This window comes from Ahaetulla prasina, chromosome 8 (assembly GCF_028640845.1).
Source record: "Ahaetulla prasina isolate Xishuangbanna chromosome 8, ASM2864084v1, whole genome shotgun sequence".
Classification (NCBI taxonomy): Eukaryota; Metazoa; Chordata; class Lepidosauria; order Squamata; family Colubridae; genus Ahaetulla; species Ahaetulla prasina.
This window is the reverse complement of record NC_080546.1, coordinates 4,991,754-5,008,469: the sequence shown is the minus strand read 5'-3', so window position 1 is coordinate 5,008,469 and position 16,716 is coordinate 4,991,754. Positions and strand designations below refer to the sequence as shown.

At 43.8% G+C, this 16,716-nt stretch overlaps 1 protein-coding gene across 6 annotated transcripts in view; it reads left to right on the top strand.

Annotated features, from left to right (window-relative positions):
* Positions 1-16,716, top strand: part of PTPRA (protein tyrosine phosphatase receptor type A) — a 156,514-nt gene that overhangs the window by 90,482 nt on the left and 49,316 nt on the right. For 4 of the 6 annotated variants that reach the window (XM_058193491.1, XM_058193490.1, XM_058193493.1 and 1 more), the window contains exons 3-6: positions 1,784-1,862; positions 5,119-5,496; positions 12,397-12,417; positions 16,303-16,387. The exons of 1 other annotated variant lie outside the window; for it this stretch is intronic. In XM_058193491.1, the coding sequence (XP_058049474.1) occupies positions 1,790-1,862; positions 5,119-5,496; positions 12,397-12,417; positions 16,303-16,387 (557 nt within the window). In that variant the 5' untranslated portion in view covers positions 1,784-1,789. The remainder of the gene's footprint in view (positions 1-1,783; positions 1,863-5,118; positions 5,497-12,396; positions 12,418-16,302; positions 16,388-16,716) is intronic. One more of the 6 variants, XM_058193495.1, reaches the window with a different exon arrangement.

The following is a 16,716-nucleotide window of genomic DNA, read 5'->3' as shown; positions in this document are numbered from 1 at the left end:
CATTTTTTCTGCCTGCCTTCCTTTAAATATCCAAACAAAATATTTATTTATTTATTTATTTATTTTTATTTATTTAGTTAGTTTTCGTATTTTTATACCGCCCTATCTCCCTAGGGACTCAGGGCGGTTCACAGCCAAAATAAAAATATACATATAAATACAAAATAAAACATCAGTTAAAAAACTTATTAGAAATGGCCGAATAATTAAAATCACAATATACATAATAAAACCCATTTAAAACCAATTTAAATTTTAAAATCTAATCCAGTCCTGCGCAGATAAATAGATGTGTTTTAAGCTCGCGGCGGAAGGTTCGGAGGTCAGGAAGCTGACGAAGTCCTGGGGGAAGTTCGTTCCAGAGGGTGGGAGCCCCCACAGAGAAGGCCCTTCGCCTGGGCGTCGCCAGCCGGCATTGCCTAGCCAATGGCACCCTGAGGAGTCCCTCTCTGTGAGAGCGCACGGGTCGGTGAGAGGTATTCGGTAGCAGCAGGCGGTCCCGTAAATAACCCGGCCCTATGCCATGGAGCGCTTTGAAGATAGTTACCAAAACCTTGAAGCGCACCTGGAAGGCCACAGGTAGCCAGTGCAGTCTGCGCAGGAGGGGTGTCACATGGGAGCCACAAGGGGCTCCCTCTATCACCCGCGCAGCCGCATTCTGAACTAACTGGAGCCTCCGGGTGCTCCTCAAGGGGAGCCCCATGTAGAGAGCATTGCAGTAGTCCAGACGGGACGTCACGAGAGCGTGAGTGACCGTGCATAGGGCATCCCAGTCTAGAAAGGGGCGCAACTGGCGAACCAGGCGAACCTGGTAGAAAGCTCTCCTGGAGACGGCTGTCAAATGGTCTTCAAAAGACAGCCGTTCATCCAGGAGGACGCCCAAGTTGCACAAATATACAGATAGTCCTCAGGATACGACCACAATTGAGCCCAAAATGTACGCTGCTAAGTGAAAACATTTGTTAACTGAGTTTGCTCCCATTTTACGGCTTTTCTTGCCACGGTTGTTAAGTGAATCTGGAGTCCCTGTAGATTATTATTATTTTTTTCTTGTCAAACGATCACAAGAGCTAATCGCGTGACCTCGTATTGGCACTGCAACCGTCGTAAATACGAGTCAGTTGCCAAGCCTCTGACTTTTGATCACGTGACCATAGAGATGCTGCAGCGGTCGTAAATGTTGGGAAAAAAAAGAGGTCATAATAAGTCACTATTTTCAGAGATGTCGTAACTTTGAATGGTCACTAAATGGACTGTTGTAAGTGGAGGACTTCCTGTATGGGCATAAAGTTCCTGTTTTTAATGTAATACGTTTGCCTTCGTTCTCCACTTATAATCATGGGGTGTGTTTTTTTTTGTTTTGCTTTGCTTTTAGTGAGTAGATTGTTGGAGTAAAAATAATTTTGGCACCTGATGATAGAAATTGGGAAATATTTTAGCTGCTTATGTAAGGATTGGGAAACAGCCGCCTCCAGGCCATGAATTTTACAGAATAAATGCTACCAAATAAGAACATTTGTTTATACTCCGATGAAGAACTCTCGGTTCCCTCAGTTATTCACTTGGACAGCTATTAATGCATATTATTATTAATGCATATTCGTACTATTTATTGATATGAAATTAATATTTTTTAACCTAAGACAGGGCTCTCCAACCTTGGCAACCTGACCTAAGAGAAACATTCATTTCCAAAGGAAGCCCGTATCAAAAGACAAAATACATTGCTTAATGCAACCACGGATCCTTTTAACAAAAGGTTGTTGTTTTTTTTGTTTTCCAGGCCAATATGGATATATGTTTCCTTGTTATCCTATTCAGCAGCTGCTTAACATACCTAGGTGTTGCCAATATAACTTCAGGTGAGTTACCTGTCTGTTTTTCAGGAGACTGGCTAAGTGCAGACATGACAAGATCTCTTTAGACATATATGTCTATTCTTGACCATTGATACGCTTTTAAAAAAATATATATTTATTTTATAAACAAACAAACATACTGTCAGGCTGCCTCTGATTATATCTAGGAAAGAATACACCTTGACTTCATATGCAAATAAAGAAAAGTACTTTTACTAGTTACATCTGGATAGCAGCAGTGATAAGTTGAATCTGAGACAGAATATGGCTAGCAATCTGTATCACCCTATTCCTCTCTCCTCTTTCCCAAAAGGTCATCAGGTCTGGTCCAATGCCAGCTCCTTCTCAGGGTCCCGTGGTAATCTTCTTCCGCAGGTCTCTGGTTGTCAATCATATCAGGAATGCAATGTCCATTAGAGTTTCGCGCCCAAACATTCCTGTTGAATTCAAAACATTAATCTCCCCTCCCACCTTAATTATGTCAGACCGACACTCTTAAAGGCCCGTCTCTACTTAACTTGAATCCAATAGCTATTTACATACGAAATATAAACCCATGCTATCTAACAACTGAATATAAGGAGTACAAAGAGATACGAAGTTTGGAGTGGAGGCTGACACATACTATACATAATTAGTCGTTCAGTGCTTTGAGTAAATCTTTTGTGTCTTCTTTTTGTTCCTCCAGTCTTAATCATTTCACAAGATCATCATTTCATTTATTGTAACATTTCTCCCACATTTCTTGCTGTGCTATTAATACACTTATCAATCTTCTCTCTCCTCTTTCTTCTTCCCATGTTTCATTACAACGTTACCCTATATATATATGTAGGTCTTTGGTTATTCGGGTTTTCTCCCGCGTAAAATTGGAAGTGTCTTGGCGACGTTTCGACGAAGTCTCATTCGTCATCTTCAGGCTTCAGCTTCGTGCTTTTGGGGCTCCCAGAAGCACGAAGCTGAAGCCTGAAGATGACGAATGAGACTTCGTCGAAACGTCGCCAAGACACTTCCAATTTTACGCGGGAGAAAACCCGAATAACCAAAGACCTACACACACACACACATATATATCTTCTCTAACCAATCGTAGAATTGTCCCCATCTTAAAATATTCCGATTCCTCTCTTTCTTCAATTGTCAAAGTCAATCTATTCATTTCTGCACAATCCAATATTTTCTTAATTACTTCTCCCTCTGTAGGGATTTTCTCTGCTTTCCGTCTTTGCTGTCAGGGTTCCAAGGAACACCCCCAACGAAATAAAGCTCTGAGGCTTGAGGTTCTTCAAAGTTCCAATTTATTAGAGATGTCATGTTGGCATAGCTGGGAAAACCCGAAACTGAAAGCTTCCAGGTTTTCCATACCCAGTTGACAGTTCACAGCCCTGCCCCACACCCACACGTTCATCACATTGTCCAATCAACTCTTCACAATCAATTGGATACAATCTTCAGGCAGTTTCCATCAGACGCAGGCAAAAGTCCTTGAATACGGAATGTTGTTATGACTAACTTTCTACAGCTCCAACAACAACCCCCTCCCAACTTCCCTAGCTAAAATATGTGGCAGTTAAGAAGGAAAAAGAAAATTGCCTTCCAAAACTGACAGGCTTCCCTCCCTCAGGAAAGGAATGAATCCTGGAACAAGACTGAAGTCAGGGGTTAACGCAATTAGCGCATCAACCACCTCTCTCCCCCTCACTCCCCAGGAGACATTTGCAAACTGACATTTGTCCAAATACTGTACAATCCTAGCTGCAGTCATTATTATTATTATTATTATTATTATTATTATTATTATTATTATTATTATTATTATTATCATTATTATTATTATTATTATTATTATTATTATTAATAATAATAATATCAGAGTTGGAAGGGACCTTGGAGGTCTTCTAGTCCAACCCCCTCCCCAGGGAGGAAACCCTACACCATTTCAGACAAGTGGCTATCCAACATTTTCTTAAAAATTTCCAGTGTTGGAGCATTCACAACTTCTGGAGACAAGTTGTTCCATTTATTGATTGTTCTAACTGTCAGGAAATTCCTCCTTAGTTCTAAGTTGCTTCTCTCCTTGATTAGTTTCCACCCATTACATGTATAGTCAAATATATATATATATATTACTAAATTTCTCTAGTAGGATACCTAATAGGAACAGCTCAGGTTTTACATCTATATGTGGTTGTATCATTTCTTCTAACCATGTTTTAATTTTAACCCAATCATCGTTTTTTACTTCTGGACATGTCTCTCACAATATATGCTTTTATTTAATGACGGTATCTCTGCATTTCTACTGCAGGTAGTCCTCCACATACGACCACAATTTGTGCCCAAAATTTAGGTTGTTGAGCGAGAAATTTCTTAAGCGAGTTTGCTCCATTTGACAGCTTTTTTCTCGCCGCGTTTGTTAAGCGAACCCCTGCGGTTGTTAAATTAGTAACACGGTTGTTAAGTGAATCTGGCTTCCCCATACTGGTCAGAAGGTCGCAAAAGGGGATCGCATGACACACACAAACACCCGGGACACTGTGACAGTCATAAATGTGAATCAGTTGTTGAGCGTCCGAATGTAAATCGGGTGACCGCAAGGGATGTCGCAGCGGCCATCAGTGCAAAAAATGCCATTCAGTGCCGTGGTAACTTTGGATGGACGGCTGAAGAGGTTGTAAAAAAATGCTTTTAAAAGGTTCTGGCGATCAAGCAACTCAGCTGGGATCGCCAGAGGAAAAAAAGCTTTTAAAGGATTCTGATGATCCTAGCTGAGTTGCCTGATCGCCAGAATCTTTTAAAAGCATTTTTTTTACAACCTCTTCGGCCGAAGAGGTTGTTAAAAACATGCTTTTAAAAGGTTCTGATGATCCCAGCTGAGCCGCGCAATCATCAGAGGCTTTTTTTTTTACTTTTAAAAGCATTTTTTCAGCCGAAGAAAAAATGCTTTTAAAAATAAAAAAAAAACAACCTTTGATGATCGCACGGCTCAGCTGGGCATCGAGGGGGGGGGGGGAGGCAGGGATTTTTGCTACCGGTTCTCCGAACCACCTGCTGCCATCGCTGCCAGATTGGGCAATCCGGTCCAAACCAGGAGCATTTCACCTCTGATCCCATGGCTTACTATTTTGTCGATTTCCTGACAACTTCGTTTCCTTAAAAGAAATCTTTATGCGTTGCAGGAGAGAATGAGATTCTGCTCGGAAAAGCAGCTTATCTTGAAAATGTCTCTTCTTTTTTTCTCTCATTCCGTTCTTCTTAGTACATCCATCGACGGAGAGTCCCTTGCCCACCACCAGTTTAGCGAAAACTGCCACCAGGCAGGCGACTAGTGCAAAGCCCACCCCTTCAATGAGGAGGCCGACCACATCGCCGGCCGTGTCCCCGACCGTGGCACGAAGCTACCCGCCTCTGAAAGTGCCGGAAGAAGCCACAACCACCAACGCTACCGTCACGGTGCCTGCCGTGGGCGTGGCCACGACTTCGCCCAAGACTCTGCGGCCCACGTCTGGGCCCACCGCCCTTCCGCTGAATGCCACAGAGTCTCCCCCCAATGTCACCACGACGGACAAAACGTTGACGACGGTGGAGGCCAACTTCACAAGTGCACTAGCGACTTCACAAGCCTTCAACACCGCAAGTATGGAATCGCTTATTTACTAAGTTTATTATATTTAATATCTATATCTTATCTATCTGTTTGTCTCTCTATCTCTACATGCCTCTCTGTCTCTCTCTCCCTCCCTCTATGTCTGTCTATTTGTCTGTCTGTCTCTCTCTGTCTGTCTCTCTGTCCCCCACATTTATATCTGTCAGTCTGTATCTATTTATTTATCTATCTGTGTCTATCTCTTTCTCTCTATCCATCTATGTGTCTATTTGTCTGTCTCTCTCTCTGTCTATCTGTCTCTCTGTCTCCCCATCTATGTCTGTCAATTTGTCTGTCTGTCTCTCTATGTATATATATCTCTATGTATCTCTCTCTCTCTCACTCCCCATCTATGTCTGTCAATTTGTCTGTCTTTCTGTCTCTCTCTCTCTCTCTCTCTATGTATCTCTCTCTCCCCCATCTATGTCTGTCAATTTGTCTCTCTCTCTCTCTCTCTCTCTCCCATCTATGTCTGTCAATTTGTCTGTCTGTCTGTCTGTCTCTCTATGTATCTCTCTCTCTCCCCATCTATGTCTGTCAATTTGTCTGTCTGTCTGTCTCTCTCTCACTCCCCCATCTATGTCTGTCAATTTGTCTGTCTTTCTGTCTCTCTCTCTCTCTATGTATGTATCTCTCTCTCTCCCCCATCTATGTCTGTCAATTTGTCTGTCTGTCTGTCTGTCTGTCTCTCTCTCTCTCCCCCCCATCTATGTCTGTCAATTTATCTCTCTGTGTGTGTGTGTGTGTGTGTATCTCTCTCTCTCTCCCCATCTATGTCTGTCAATTTGTCTGTCTTTCTGTCTCTCTCTCTCTCTATGTATCTCTCTCTCTCTCCCCATCTATGTCTGTCAATTTGTCTCTCTCTCTCTCTCTCTCTCCCATCTATGTCTGTCAATTTGCCTGTCTGTCTCTCTATGTATCTCTCTCTCTCCCCATCTATGTCTGTCAATTTGTCTGTCTGTCTTTCTGTCTCTCTGTCTGTCTGTCTGTCTCTCTCTGTGTGTATCTCTCTCTCTCTCTCTCTTCCCATCTATGTCTGTCAATTTGTCTGTCTGTCTGTCTGTCTCTCTCTCTCTCCCCCATCTATGTCTGTCAATTTGTCTCTTTCTCTCTCTCTCCCCCCCATCTATGTCTGTCATTTTTGTCTGTCTGTCTGTCTGTCTCTCTCTGTGTGTGTATCTCTCTCTCTCTCTTCCCATCTATGTCTGTCAATTTGTCTGTCTCTATCTATGTCTCTCTCCCCCCCCATATATGTCTGTCAATTTGTCTGTCTATCTGTCTCTCTATCTCTCTCTATATCCATCTATGTCTGTCTGTCAGTCTCTCTCTCTCTCTCTCTCTCTATATATATATATATATATATATCTCTCTCTCTCACTCCCCATCTATGTCTGTCTATCTGTCTCTATCTATCTATCTATCTGTCTCTATCTATCTATCTATCTATCTATCTATCTGTCTGTCTCTCTATGTATCTCTCTCTATCTATGTCTTTCAATTTGTCTCTCTATCTATCTGTTTGTCTCTATCTATGTCTGTCAATTTGTCTGTCTATTTGTCTGTCTTTCTGTCTCTCTATCTATCTGTTTGTCTCTATCTATCTATCTGTCTCTCTCTATATCCATCTATGTCTGTCATTTGTCTGTCTGTCTATCTGTCTCTCTGTCTGTCTGTCTGTCAGTCTCTCTCTCTCTCTCTCATCTATGTCTGTCAATTTGTCTCTCTCTCACTCCCCATCTATGTCTGTCAATTTGCCTGTCTGTCTCTATGTATATATCTCTATGTATCTCTCTCTGTCTGTCTCTCTGTGTATCTCTCTCCCCCATCGATGTCTGTCAATTTGTCTCTGTCTCTCTCTCTCTATATCCATCTATGTCTGTCTGTCTCTGTCTCTCTCTCTCTATGTATATATCTCTATGTATCTCTCTCTCTCTCTCTCTGTCTCTCTCTCTTCCCCATCTATGTCTGTCAATTTGCCTGTCTGTCTCTCTCACTCCCCATCTATGTCTTTCAATTTGTCTCTCTCTCTGTGTGTATCTCTCTCTCTTCCCCATCTATGTCTTTCAATTTGTCTCTCTATCTATGTCTTTCAATTTGTCTCTCTCTCCTGGTGATTGGCCCAAAGTCATCCAGCCAGCTTTCATGCTAAGATGGGACTAGAACTCACCGTCTCCTGGTGATTGGAACAAAGTCACCCAGCCATTTTGTCTGTCTATTTGTCTGTCTGTGTGTGTGTGTGTATCTCTCTCTCCCCATCTATGTCTGTCTGTCTCTCTCTGTATCTCTCTCTCTGTATCTCTCTCCCCATCTATGTCTGTCATTTGTCTGTCTCTCTCTCCATCTATGTCTTTCAATTTGTCTCTCTATGTCTGTCATTTGTCTGTCTCTATCTATGTCTGTCTGTCAGTCTCTCTCTCTCTCCATCTATGTCTTTCAATTTGTCTGTCTATCTGTCTCTATCTCTCTCTCTTCCCCATCTATGTCTGTCAATTTGTCTGTCTCTCTATGTCTCTCTCTATCTATCTGTCTGTCTATCTCTCTATCTATCTATCTATCTGTCTGCCTGTCTCTGTCTGTCTCTCTCTCTCCCTCCACACGGGTGTTTGTATGTAGGTTTTTGGTTATTCGGGTTTTCTCCCGTGTAAAATTGGAAGTGTCTTGGCGACGTTTCGACGAAGTCTCATTCGTCATCTTCAGGCTTCAGCTTCGTGCTTCTGGGAGCAAACCCGAACAACCAAAGACCTATATACAAACACCCGTGAAAACCTCAGAAAACATATATATATATATATATATATATTTAAAAATTGCCTTACTGTTGTGAGCGAGAGATTCTCGTCCTTTGAAAGCTTTGTCCTTCTAAAACCAATATTATATCTTTTGATCTTGGGGGCATTTTGATCGCCAGAAGCAAAGCCAGGGCAAACTCCCAGGAACGGCTACAGAAGGAGAAAAAAAAATAAGATTTCATACATATAAAGCAGAGGTCGTATTCAGTCGGTTTGGACTGGTTCATCCGAACCGGTTCAGACCGGTTCACCTGAACCGGTTCGGACCAGTTCACCTGAACCGGGTGGGCCCACACAGCTGCCCCAGATCTATGCCATCCTATTAGGCACGTTTTTGAGGCCAGGCGCATGCGTGGAAGGCGCAAGCATGAGCAAAGCGCGTGCGTGAAAGGCTGTGCGCATGCGCAGAAGGGAGACCCACGCGCAAACTGGGCGCGCACACGAAGCGAATTGGTAGTAACATAATCTGGAACCCACCGCTGTTTTAAAGGTTCTTTTGTAATCCTAAATGTTTCCTAGAAACCACAGAAAGGCCTGTACATTTAGTCCTCGACTTACAACAGTTCGCTTAGTGACCATTCAAAGTGAAAAAAGGTGAATCATGACCGTTTCCCCCATTGCAGCATCCCCGAGTTCACATGATCAAAATTCAAATAGTTGGCAACGGACTCACACTTACTACGGTTACAGTGTCCTGGGGTCATGTGATCCTTTTTGGCGACTGTCTGACAAGCCAAGTCAAGTTAACTGCCTTACTAAATTAAGAAGTTGTTAAGATTCACTTAACAACGGGTGGCAAGAAAGGTCTTAAAATAGGGCAAAGCGCACTTAGCAAACATCTCGCTGAGCAACGCAATTTTGGGCTCCGTTGTCATAAGTTGAGGACTCCGTGTACCGATTTTTTAAACTGGAATTCCAACAGGAATTATATTGTCACCTCCCATTTGATATATTAAATTTCCTTTATTCTTTCAATTTCAAGCAATAAGCCCAGGAGATACAGTCGTGGCCAAAATTGTGGAAACCTTTTGGGAAAAATTTTTGAGGTTTGATGGCTAATAACACCACTTTTTTTTTTTTGAATTTAAAGATAATCCTCTTCCACTGCTGGAATGGCCTGGGAATAGCCCAGACCTTCACCCAATGGAAAATCTATAGAGCTGACTAAAGATACTTGTTAGTTAGAAGCGACCCAGCAATAAAACCCAGTTAATAGAAGCCATCTTTCAATCTTGGTTTCACATGATGACAGCTGCAGAACTAAAGTGACTTGGTTCACTCCATGGGAAGACGTTGTAAGATCGTAATTCATGCTAAAGGTTACCCAACAAAGTATTAACTGACACGGGGATCATTTTTCTATCTCTTTTTCTGTGGTGATCATTTTTATATATCTCGTTTTTTCTATGTGTTTCACTTTTCTTCTTTATACTGTAACTGCTATTCTAATAGCAAATCCTTCACAAAAGTTATCGCATTACATTCTTGATTAAATTATCTTTCCATTGATATATAATTGTATGATACTACTAAAAAAAAAGTGGTATTATTAGCTAGTTTTAGAAAATACACGTTTCTCCAAAAGGTTTCCACACTTTTGGCCAGTACACTACATGGACAGGTGTAAAACTAATGAAGATATTCCATATATTGGGATTGCTGTGTTTTCCTTGCTGTGTAGATAAATGTGCTTGAGTTAGATAAGTAGCACACATTTGCTGAGCTGTGACAACTATTTAGGCTAGGGAAGAAACCGCAAGGGGTTTTGAAAGAATTTCCAGATAATATTTTCCGGCAGATAATCCTGTTCCATTTAACCTGGGGGCAGAGAAGTTTTAATTTCATATCTAGTGTGGTTTTGAGATAGCGGTGGTGACTTACAAGGAGAAAGATCTTAAAAGTATTACTGCAGGCGGTGAACACAACGGATTATGTAGCCCTTGCAAAAAAAAAAAAAAAACCCTGGGCAAGAGAATCAGCCAGGAAAAGGCATTTAAAAACAGTGGCCAATATTTTAATTTCAAGGAGAGCGCGATCAATCAAAAAGGAGAAATTGAATTGATTGACAGGTTAACATCTGGTTTGCTGTCTTTCAAGGAAGATCGAAATCGGGGGGGAGGGGCGGGAATTGCAAAAAGGAAGAGTTGAAGACAGGCCATCCTCGACTTACGACCACCGTCGAGCCGAAAAATTTTGTTGTTGTTGTTAAACGAGACATCGGTTAAGTGAAATTTTCCCAGTGTTACGACCTTTTCTAGCTGCCCTTGTTAAGTGAATGACCGCTGTTGTTCAGTTAGCGACACGGTTGTTAAGAAAACCCGGCTTCCCCATTGACTTTGCTTGTCAAAAGGTCGCAAAAAGGGGATCATGTGACACACACACCCCAGGACACCGCAACCGTCATAAATATGCGTCAGCTGCCGAGTGTCTGAATTTCGTGGCGATGCTGCAATGGTTGTAGGTGTGAAAAACGATCGTAACTCACTTTTTTCAGTGCCGTTGTAACGTCTGTCGGTCACTAAACGAACTGCTATAAACTGCTATAAACAATATTCCAAGTGTGGCCTTACCAAGGCATTATAAAGTGGTACTAACAGTTCACGTGATCTTGATTCTATCCCTCTGTTTATGTTTAAAAAAGCCAACACAGTTCTGGGCTGCATAAACAGAGGGATAGAATCAAGATCACGTGAAGTGTTAGTACCACTTTATAATGCCTTGGTAAGGCCACACTTGGAATATTGCATCCAGTTTTGGTCGCCACGATGTAAAAAAGATGTTGAGACTCTAGAAAGAGTGCAGAGAAGAGCAGCAAAGATGATTAGGGGACTGGAGGATAAAACATATGAAGAACGGTTGCAGGAACTGGGTATGTCTAGTAGTTTAACGAAAAGAAGGACTAGGGGAGACATGATAGCTGTGTTCCAATATCTCAGGGGCTGCCACAAAGAAGAAGGAATCAAGCTATTCTCCAAAGCACCTGAAGGCAGGATAAGAAGCAATGGGTGGAAACTAATCAAGGAGAAAAGCAACTTAGAACTAAGGAGAAATTTCCTGACAGTTAGAACAATTAATCAGTGGAACGACTTGCCTGCAGAAGTTGTGAATGCTCCAACACTGGAAATTTTTAAGAAAATGTTGGATAACCATCTGACTGAGATGGTGTAGGGTTTCCTTCCTGAGCAGGGGGTTGGACTAGAAGGCCTCCAAGGTCCCTTCCAACTCTGTTGTTATGTTATGTTATGTTATGTTAAATTGAGGAGCACCTCTGACAAATGGGCTGGTTTCACTCCTCATGAGTTGCTATTCACATGGGGCAAAAGTGGTCCCTGGGTACATGATAAAAATGAATTAAATTTTCCCAGTGCTAGACAGGACCAGATTAAGCCTGATGAAGGAGTCAAACATGTCATCAGTCTCGAATCCTTTCATGCCCACAAGAGATCTAAAAGTCCTTGAATTCCATTGACTCTTACCTACTGCCAATTTCCTTTAGCTGTTAGTAGTTCAGATACTTGTAGAGAGCATAAGCTTCCAATAAACGTTTGTGCGGGTAATCCTCGGCTGACGATCACAATCGAGCCCAAAACGCGTGATGCTAAGCGAGACCTTTGTTAAGTGAGTTTTGCCCCATTTTACGACCTTGTTGGCCACCGTTGTTAAGTGAATCGCTGCGGTTGTTAAAGTTAGTCACGTGGTTCTTAAGCGAATCTGGCTTCCCCGTTGACTTTGCTTGTCAGAAGATCGCAAACCTGACCGTGGGACACAGCAATGGTCATAAGTATGAATCAGTTGCCACGTGTCTGAATGCATGTGGCCCTCCTGAGCTCTGTTTTTGCTGGCAGAGGTACCACGGGGCCGGTCCCAGACCTAAGCATCCAGCTGGCTGGAAGTGGCCCGCGGGCTGGATGTGGCCTGCGGGTTTTGAGTTTGACATCCCCGCGCTAGAAGTATCTGGTCCTTCAGCCCTACAAATAAGAGAAAACCTGAATATCAAAATTGCTGCTTTTTCGGGCTTCCCCTCAAGTTAATCCTGGTTTGATTAGCCACCGTGAGAAATTACTCTAATTCTTATTATTTTTTTCTTTTTGAATTCATTCAGGCGACTCCGATCCACGGCGAGGTAAGCTCTTAAAGTACCACTTCGGCAAATGTCTTGTAAATCTTTCGGTCAAAGATCCTATTTTTCCCTCCCTTATGTTGGAATACAGATAGCCCTCGACTTACGACCGCAACTGAGCCCATAAATGTAGGTTGCTAATTGAGAAAATTGTTGAGTGAGTTTTGCCCGATTTTACGACCTTTCTTGACACTTTTCATTAAGCGAATCGCGGCAGGTGTTCAATTAGTAAAATGGTTGTTAAATGAATCGGGCTTCCCCCATTGACTTTGCTTTATCGGAAGGTTGCCGAAGGGGATTGTTGTGTCTGCGCCCCCCGAGCCGGGCCTCCTGCCAGGAAGTGACTCGGAAAGTGAGGGGGAAGGGCCGTCAGGATTTACCTCAGGAGCACCGGCTTCCCTGGTTCAGCTCCAGGAGTCAGAAGCAGGCCAAGTGAAAGAGATAACGAGGCCTCCGTCCCCTGACTCTTCCCCCCCCTGCCACACCTCTAGACCCAGCTGATGGCAATCAGGCCTGGCTGGACCCTAAGTTTCGTAGGCAGGAGAGGTGGGAACAACAGAAGCAGGGATGGGGCAGGCCTAGGAAGTGCTGAGTCATGGAGCCATACCCCACAGGATATAAAGGCAGCAAGGGCTGCTATGCCTCTTCGTAGCAGGCAAATCAACTGATTAACTAAGAGCTGAAGTTTGTTCCTGGGTGACTCATCAGCATCGGGGGAGATAACAGAGACACTTGGCAGACGCTGGCTATTCTGCTGCCAGAGCTGATAGTGCCGGCTAATTAAGCCATCACTCGGACGGAGACGAAGGGGGGGGACAGAACAGGGATCACGTGACTCCGGGACATTGCCATAGTCATAAATGTGAGTCGGTTGTCAAGCATCCGAGTGTAAATCACGTGACTGAGGGGATGATGCAACCGTCATAAGTGTGGAAAAACAGCCCAAAGTACCATTGTCACTTTGAATGTTCACTAAGCAAATTGTTGTAAGTCGAGGACTACTGTATTGTATTTTATTGAAACCGCAAAAGTTTCACAACTGTTTAACCAAGGTTCTTTTGACGTTTCCTTTCCTGAGAGGAGTAGAAAGCCATTTTATCAGTGTCTTAAAAGTGTAATATTCTTCATTTATTTCAATTTATATGGCCGCCCACCTCAAGTTCCTGGCTCTGGGCAGCTGACAGTGGGGAAGAATAGAAAAATAGAAGGCAGCGACAATAGGGACCAGAATTTATGTTGTTAAGCAAGGCCGTTGTTAAAGTGAATCGTCCCCAATGTTATGGCTATGTTTGCCATTTCGTTAAGTGAATCATGGCAGTTGTTAAGTGAATGATTCAATTCTTAAGAGAATTTGAGTTCCATGATTGACATTGTTTCTCAGAAGCCAGCTCTCTTCCTTTCCTTTTCCTTTCTCTTTCCCTTTCCCTTCCCTTCTTTCCTCCCTTTCTCTTTTCTTTTCCCTTTCCTTTCCTCCCCTCTCCTTTCCTCCCTTCCCTTCCTTCTCTTCTTTCCTCCCTTTCTCTTTCCTTTCCTTTCCTCTCCTCCTCCCTTTCTTTCCTTCTTTCTTCCCTTTCTCTTTCCTTTCCTTTTCCTCCCCTCTCCTTTCCTCCCTTCCCTTCCTTCTCTTCTTTCCTCCCTTTCCTTTCCTCCTCCCTTTCTTTCCTTCTTTCTTCCCTTTCTCCTTTTCTTTCTTCCCCTCTTCCTTTCCTTTCCTTTCCTTTCCTTTCCTTTCCTTCCTTCTTTCCTTTCCTTCCCTTCCCTTCCTTTTCTTTCCTTTCCTTTCCTTTCCTTTCCTCCCTTTCTCTTTCTGTCCTTCCCTTTCTCTTTCCTTCTTCCCTTCCCTTTTCTTCCTCTCCTCCGCTCCCCCATCTCTCCTTTCCTTTCCTTTCCTCCCTTTCTCTTTCTGTCCTTTCCTTTCTCTTTCCTTCTTTCCTTCCCTTCCCTTTCCTTTCCTTTTCCTTTTCCTTTCCTTTCCTTTCTCCTTTCCTCGCTTTCTCCTCCCCTCCCCTCCCCTCTTCTTCTTCTCCTTCCTTTTCTTCCTTTTTCTTCCCTTTTTTCTTTTTTCTTCTCTTCTTTCACAGTTGCCTGTTAACCGCAGGCAGGGAGCAGAAAACAGGGGTTTCCAACCGGTTTATTTTGCGCTCCCTGGTTGGTTTCTGGCTTGCTGCGGTGTCCTTCCCCTCCCCTCCCCTCCCCTCCCTCCACTACAGAGGTCATAGGGCAAGGTCCAAACCCCTCAGCTTTCCAAGCCAGCCAGCAGTTCATTTGTAAACCTGTTGCATATTCCAAAGGGCCCTTTGCGGTGCCAATCCTTTATGCTTGTTTTCTCTCTTCCCCCCCCCCCCACTTTTCTCTCTGTTTTGGTGCCATTGTAACTGAACAGTCACTAAATGAATGGTTGTAAGTTGAGGACTATTTCCACCACACCATTGTTACATTTATTTGGTTAACCTATCTTGATTATTTTTCAAAAAAGGCGAACGTGTCACTGCACCTTCCTCCTCCTATTTTCCCCACAACAACCCTGTGAGGTGGGTTGGGCTGAGGAAGAGGCTCACCAAGCTGGCTTTCATGCCTAAAGCGGGGACTAGAAGTCACCGTCTTCTGGTGATTGGCCCAAAGTCACCCAGCTGGCTTTCTTGCCTAAAGCAGGACTAGAACTCACTGTCTCCTAGTCACCCAGCTGGCTTTCATTCCTAAGGAGGGACTAGAACTCACCGTCTTCTGGTGATTGGCCCAAAGTCACCCAGCTGGCTTTCTTGCCTAAAGCAGGACTAGAACTCACTGTCTCCTAGTCACCCAGCTGGCTTTCATTCCTAAGGAGGGACTAGAACTCACCGTCTCCTGGTGATTGGCCCAAAGTCACCCAGCTGGCTTTCTTGCCTAAAGCAGGACTAGAACTCACTGTCTCCTAGTCACCCTGCTGGCTTTCATTCCTAAGGAGGGACTAGAACTCACTGTCTCCTAGTGATTGGTCCAAAGTCACCCAGCTGGCTTTCATGCCTAAACCAAGAATAGAACTCACCATCTCCTAGTCACCCAGCTGGCTTTCATTCCTAAGGAGGGACTAGAATTCACCGTCTCCTAGTGATTGGCCCAAAGTCACCCAGCTGGCTTTCTTGCCTAAAGCAGGACTAGAACTCACCATCTCCTAGTCACCCAGCTGGCTTTTATTCCTAAAGAGGAACTAGAACTCACCGTCTCCTGGTGCTTGGCCCAAAGTCACCCAGCTGGCTTTCATGCCTAAAGCAGGACTAGAACTCACCATCTCCTAGTCACCCAGCTGGCTTTTATTCCTAAGGAGGGACTAGAACTCACCGTCTCCTGGTGCTTGGCCCAAAGTCACCCAGCTGGCTTTCATGCCTAAAGCAGGACTAGAACTCACTGTCTCCTAGTCACCCAGCTGGCTTTCATTCCTAAGGAGGGACTAGAACTCACCGTCTCCTGGTGATTGGCCCAAAGTCACCCAGCTGGCTTTCATGCCTAAAGCAAGACTAGAACTCACCATCTCCTAGTCACCCAGCTGGTTTTCATGGCGAAAGCAGGACTAGAACTCACCGTCTCCTAGTGACTGGCCCAAAGTCACCCAGCCGGCTTTTATGCCTAAGGCGAATTCATCGCCTTCCATTTTCTACCCTGGTGCCTTAACCACTAGGCCAAATTTGCTCTCCGTCGCTATGAAACACAGCCTGGCGGAGCGTGTGGTTTTCAGAATGCCTTGACAGGTGGGAAATTGGCTTTTCATTTCAAATCCACTTCAGAGTTCTTCCGTTCACCTCCCAGCCTTCACCTACCTTTTGGGGACCGAATGGAGAAGCTTTGAAATGCTTCCTGTCGCTATTTGCCAAGCCAAAACCCATCACCTGATATTTTCTCTCTCCCTTCCAGATGAGACACCCATCATCGCTGTAATGGTGGCCCTCTCCTCCTTGCTCATCATAGTATTTATTATTATTGTCCTCTACATGTTAAGGTGAGTGACCTTCTCCTCTTCACCTTCACCTTTGCATTGCGTTAGCATGCCTTTTTTTTTTATTATTTGCATTTATATGCCGCCCTTCTCCGAAGACTCAGGGCAGCTTACATCGTGTTAACAATAGTCTTCATCCATTTGTATATTATATACAAAGTCAACTTAATTGCCCCCAACAATCTGGGTCCTCATTTTACCTACCTTATAAAGGATGGAAGGCTGAGTCAACCTTGGGCCTGGTGGGGCTTGAACCTGCAGTAATTGCAAGCAGCTGCTGTTAATAACAGACTGTCTTAACAATCTGAGCCACTCAAGGACCCTTCCCCGTA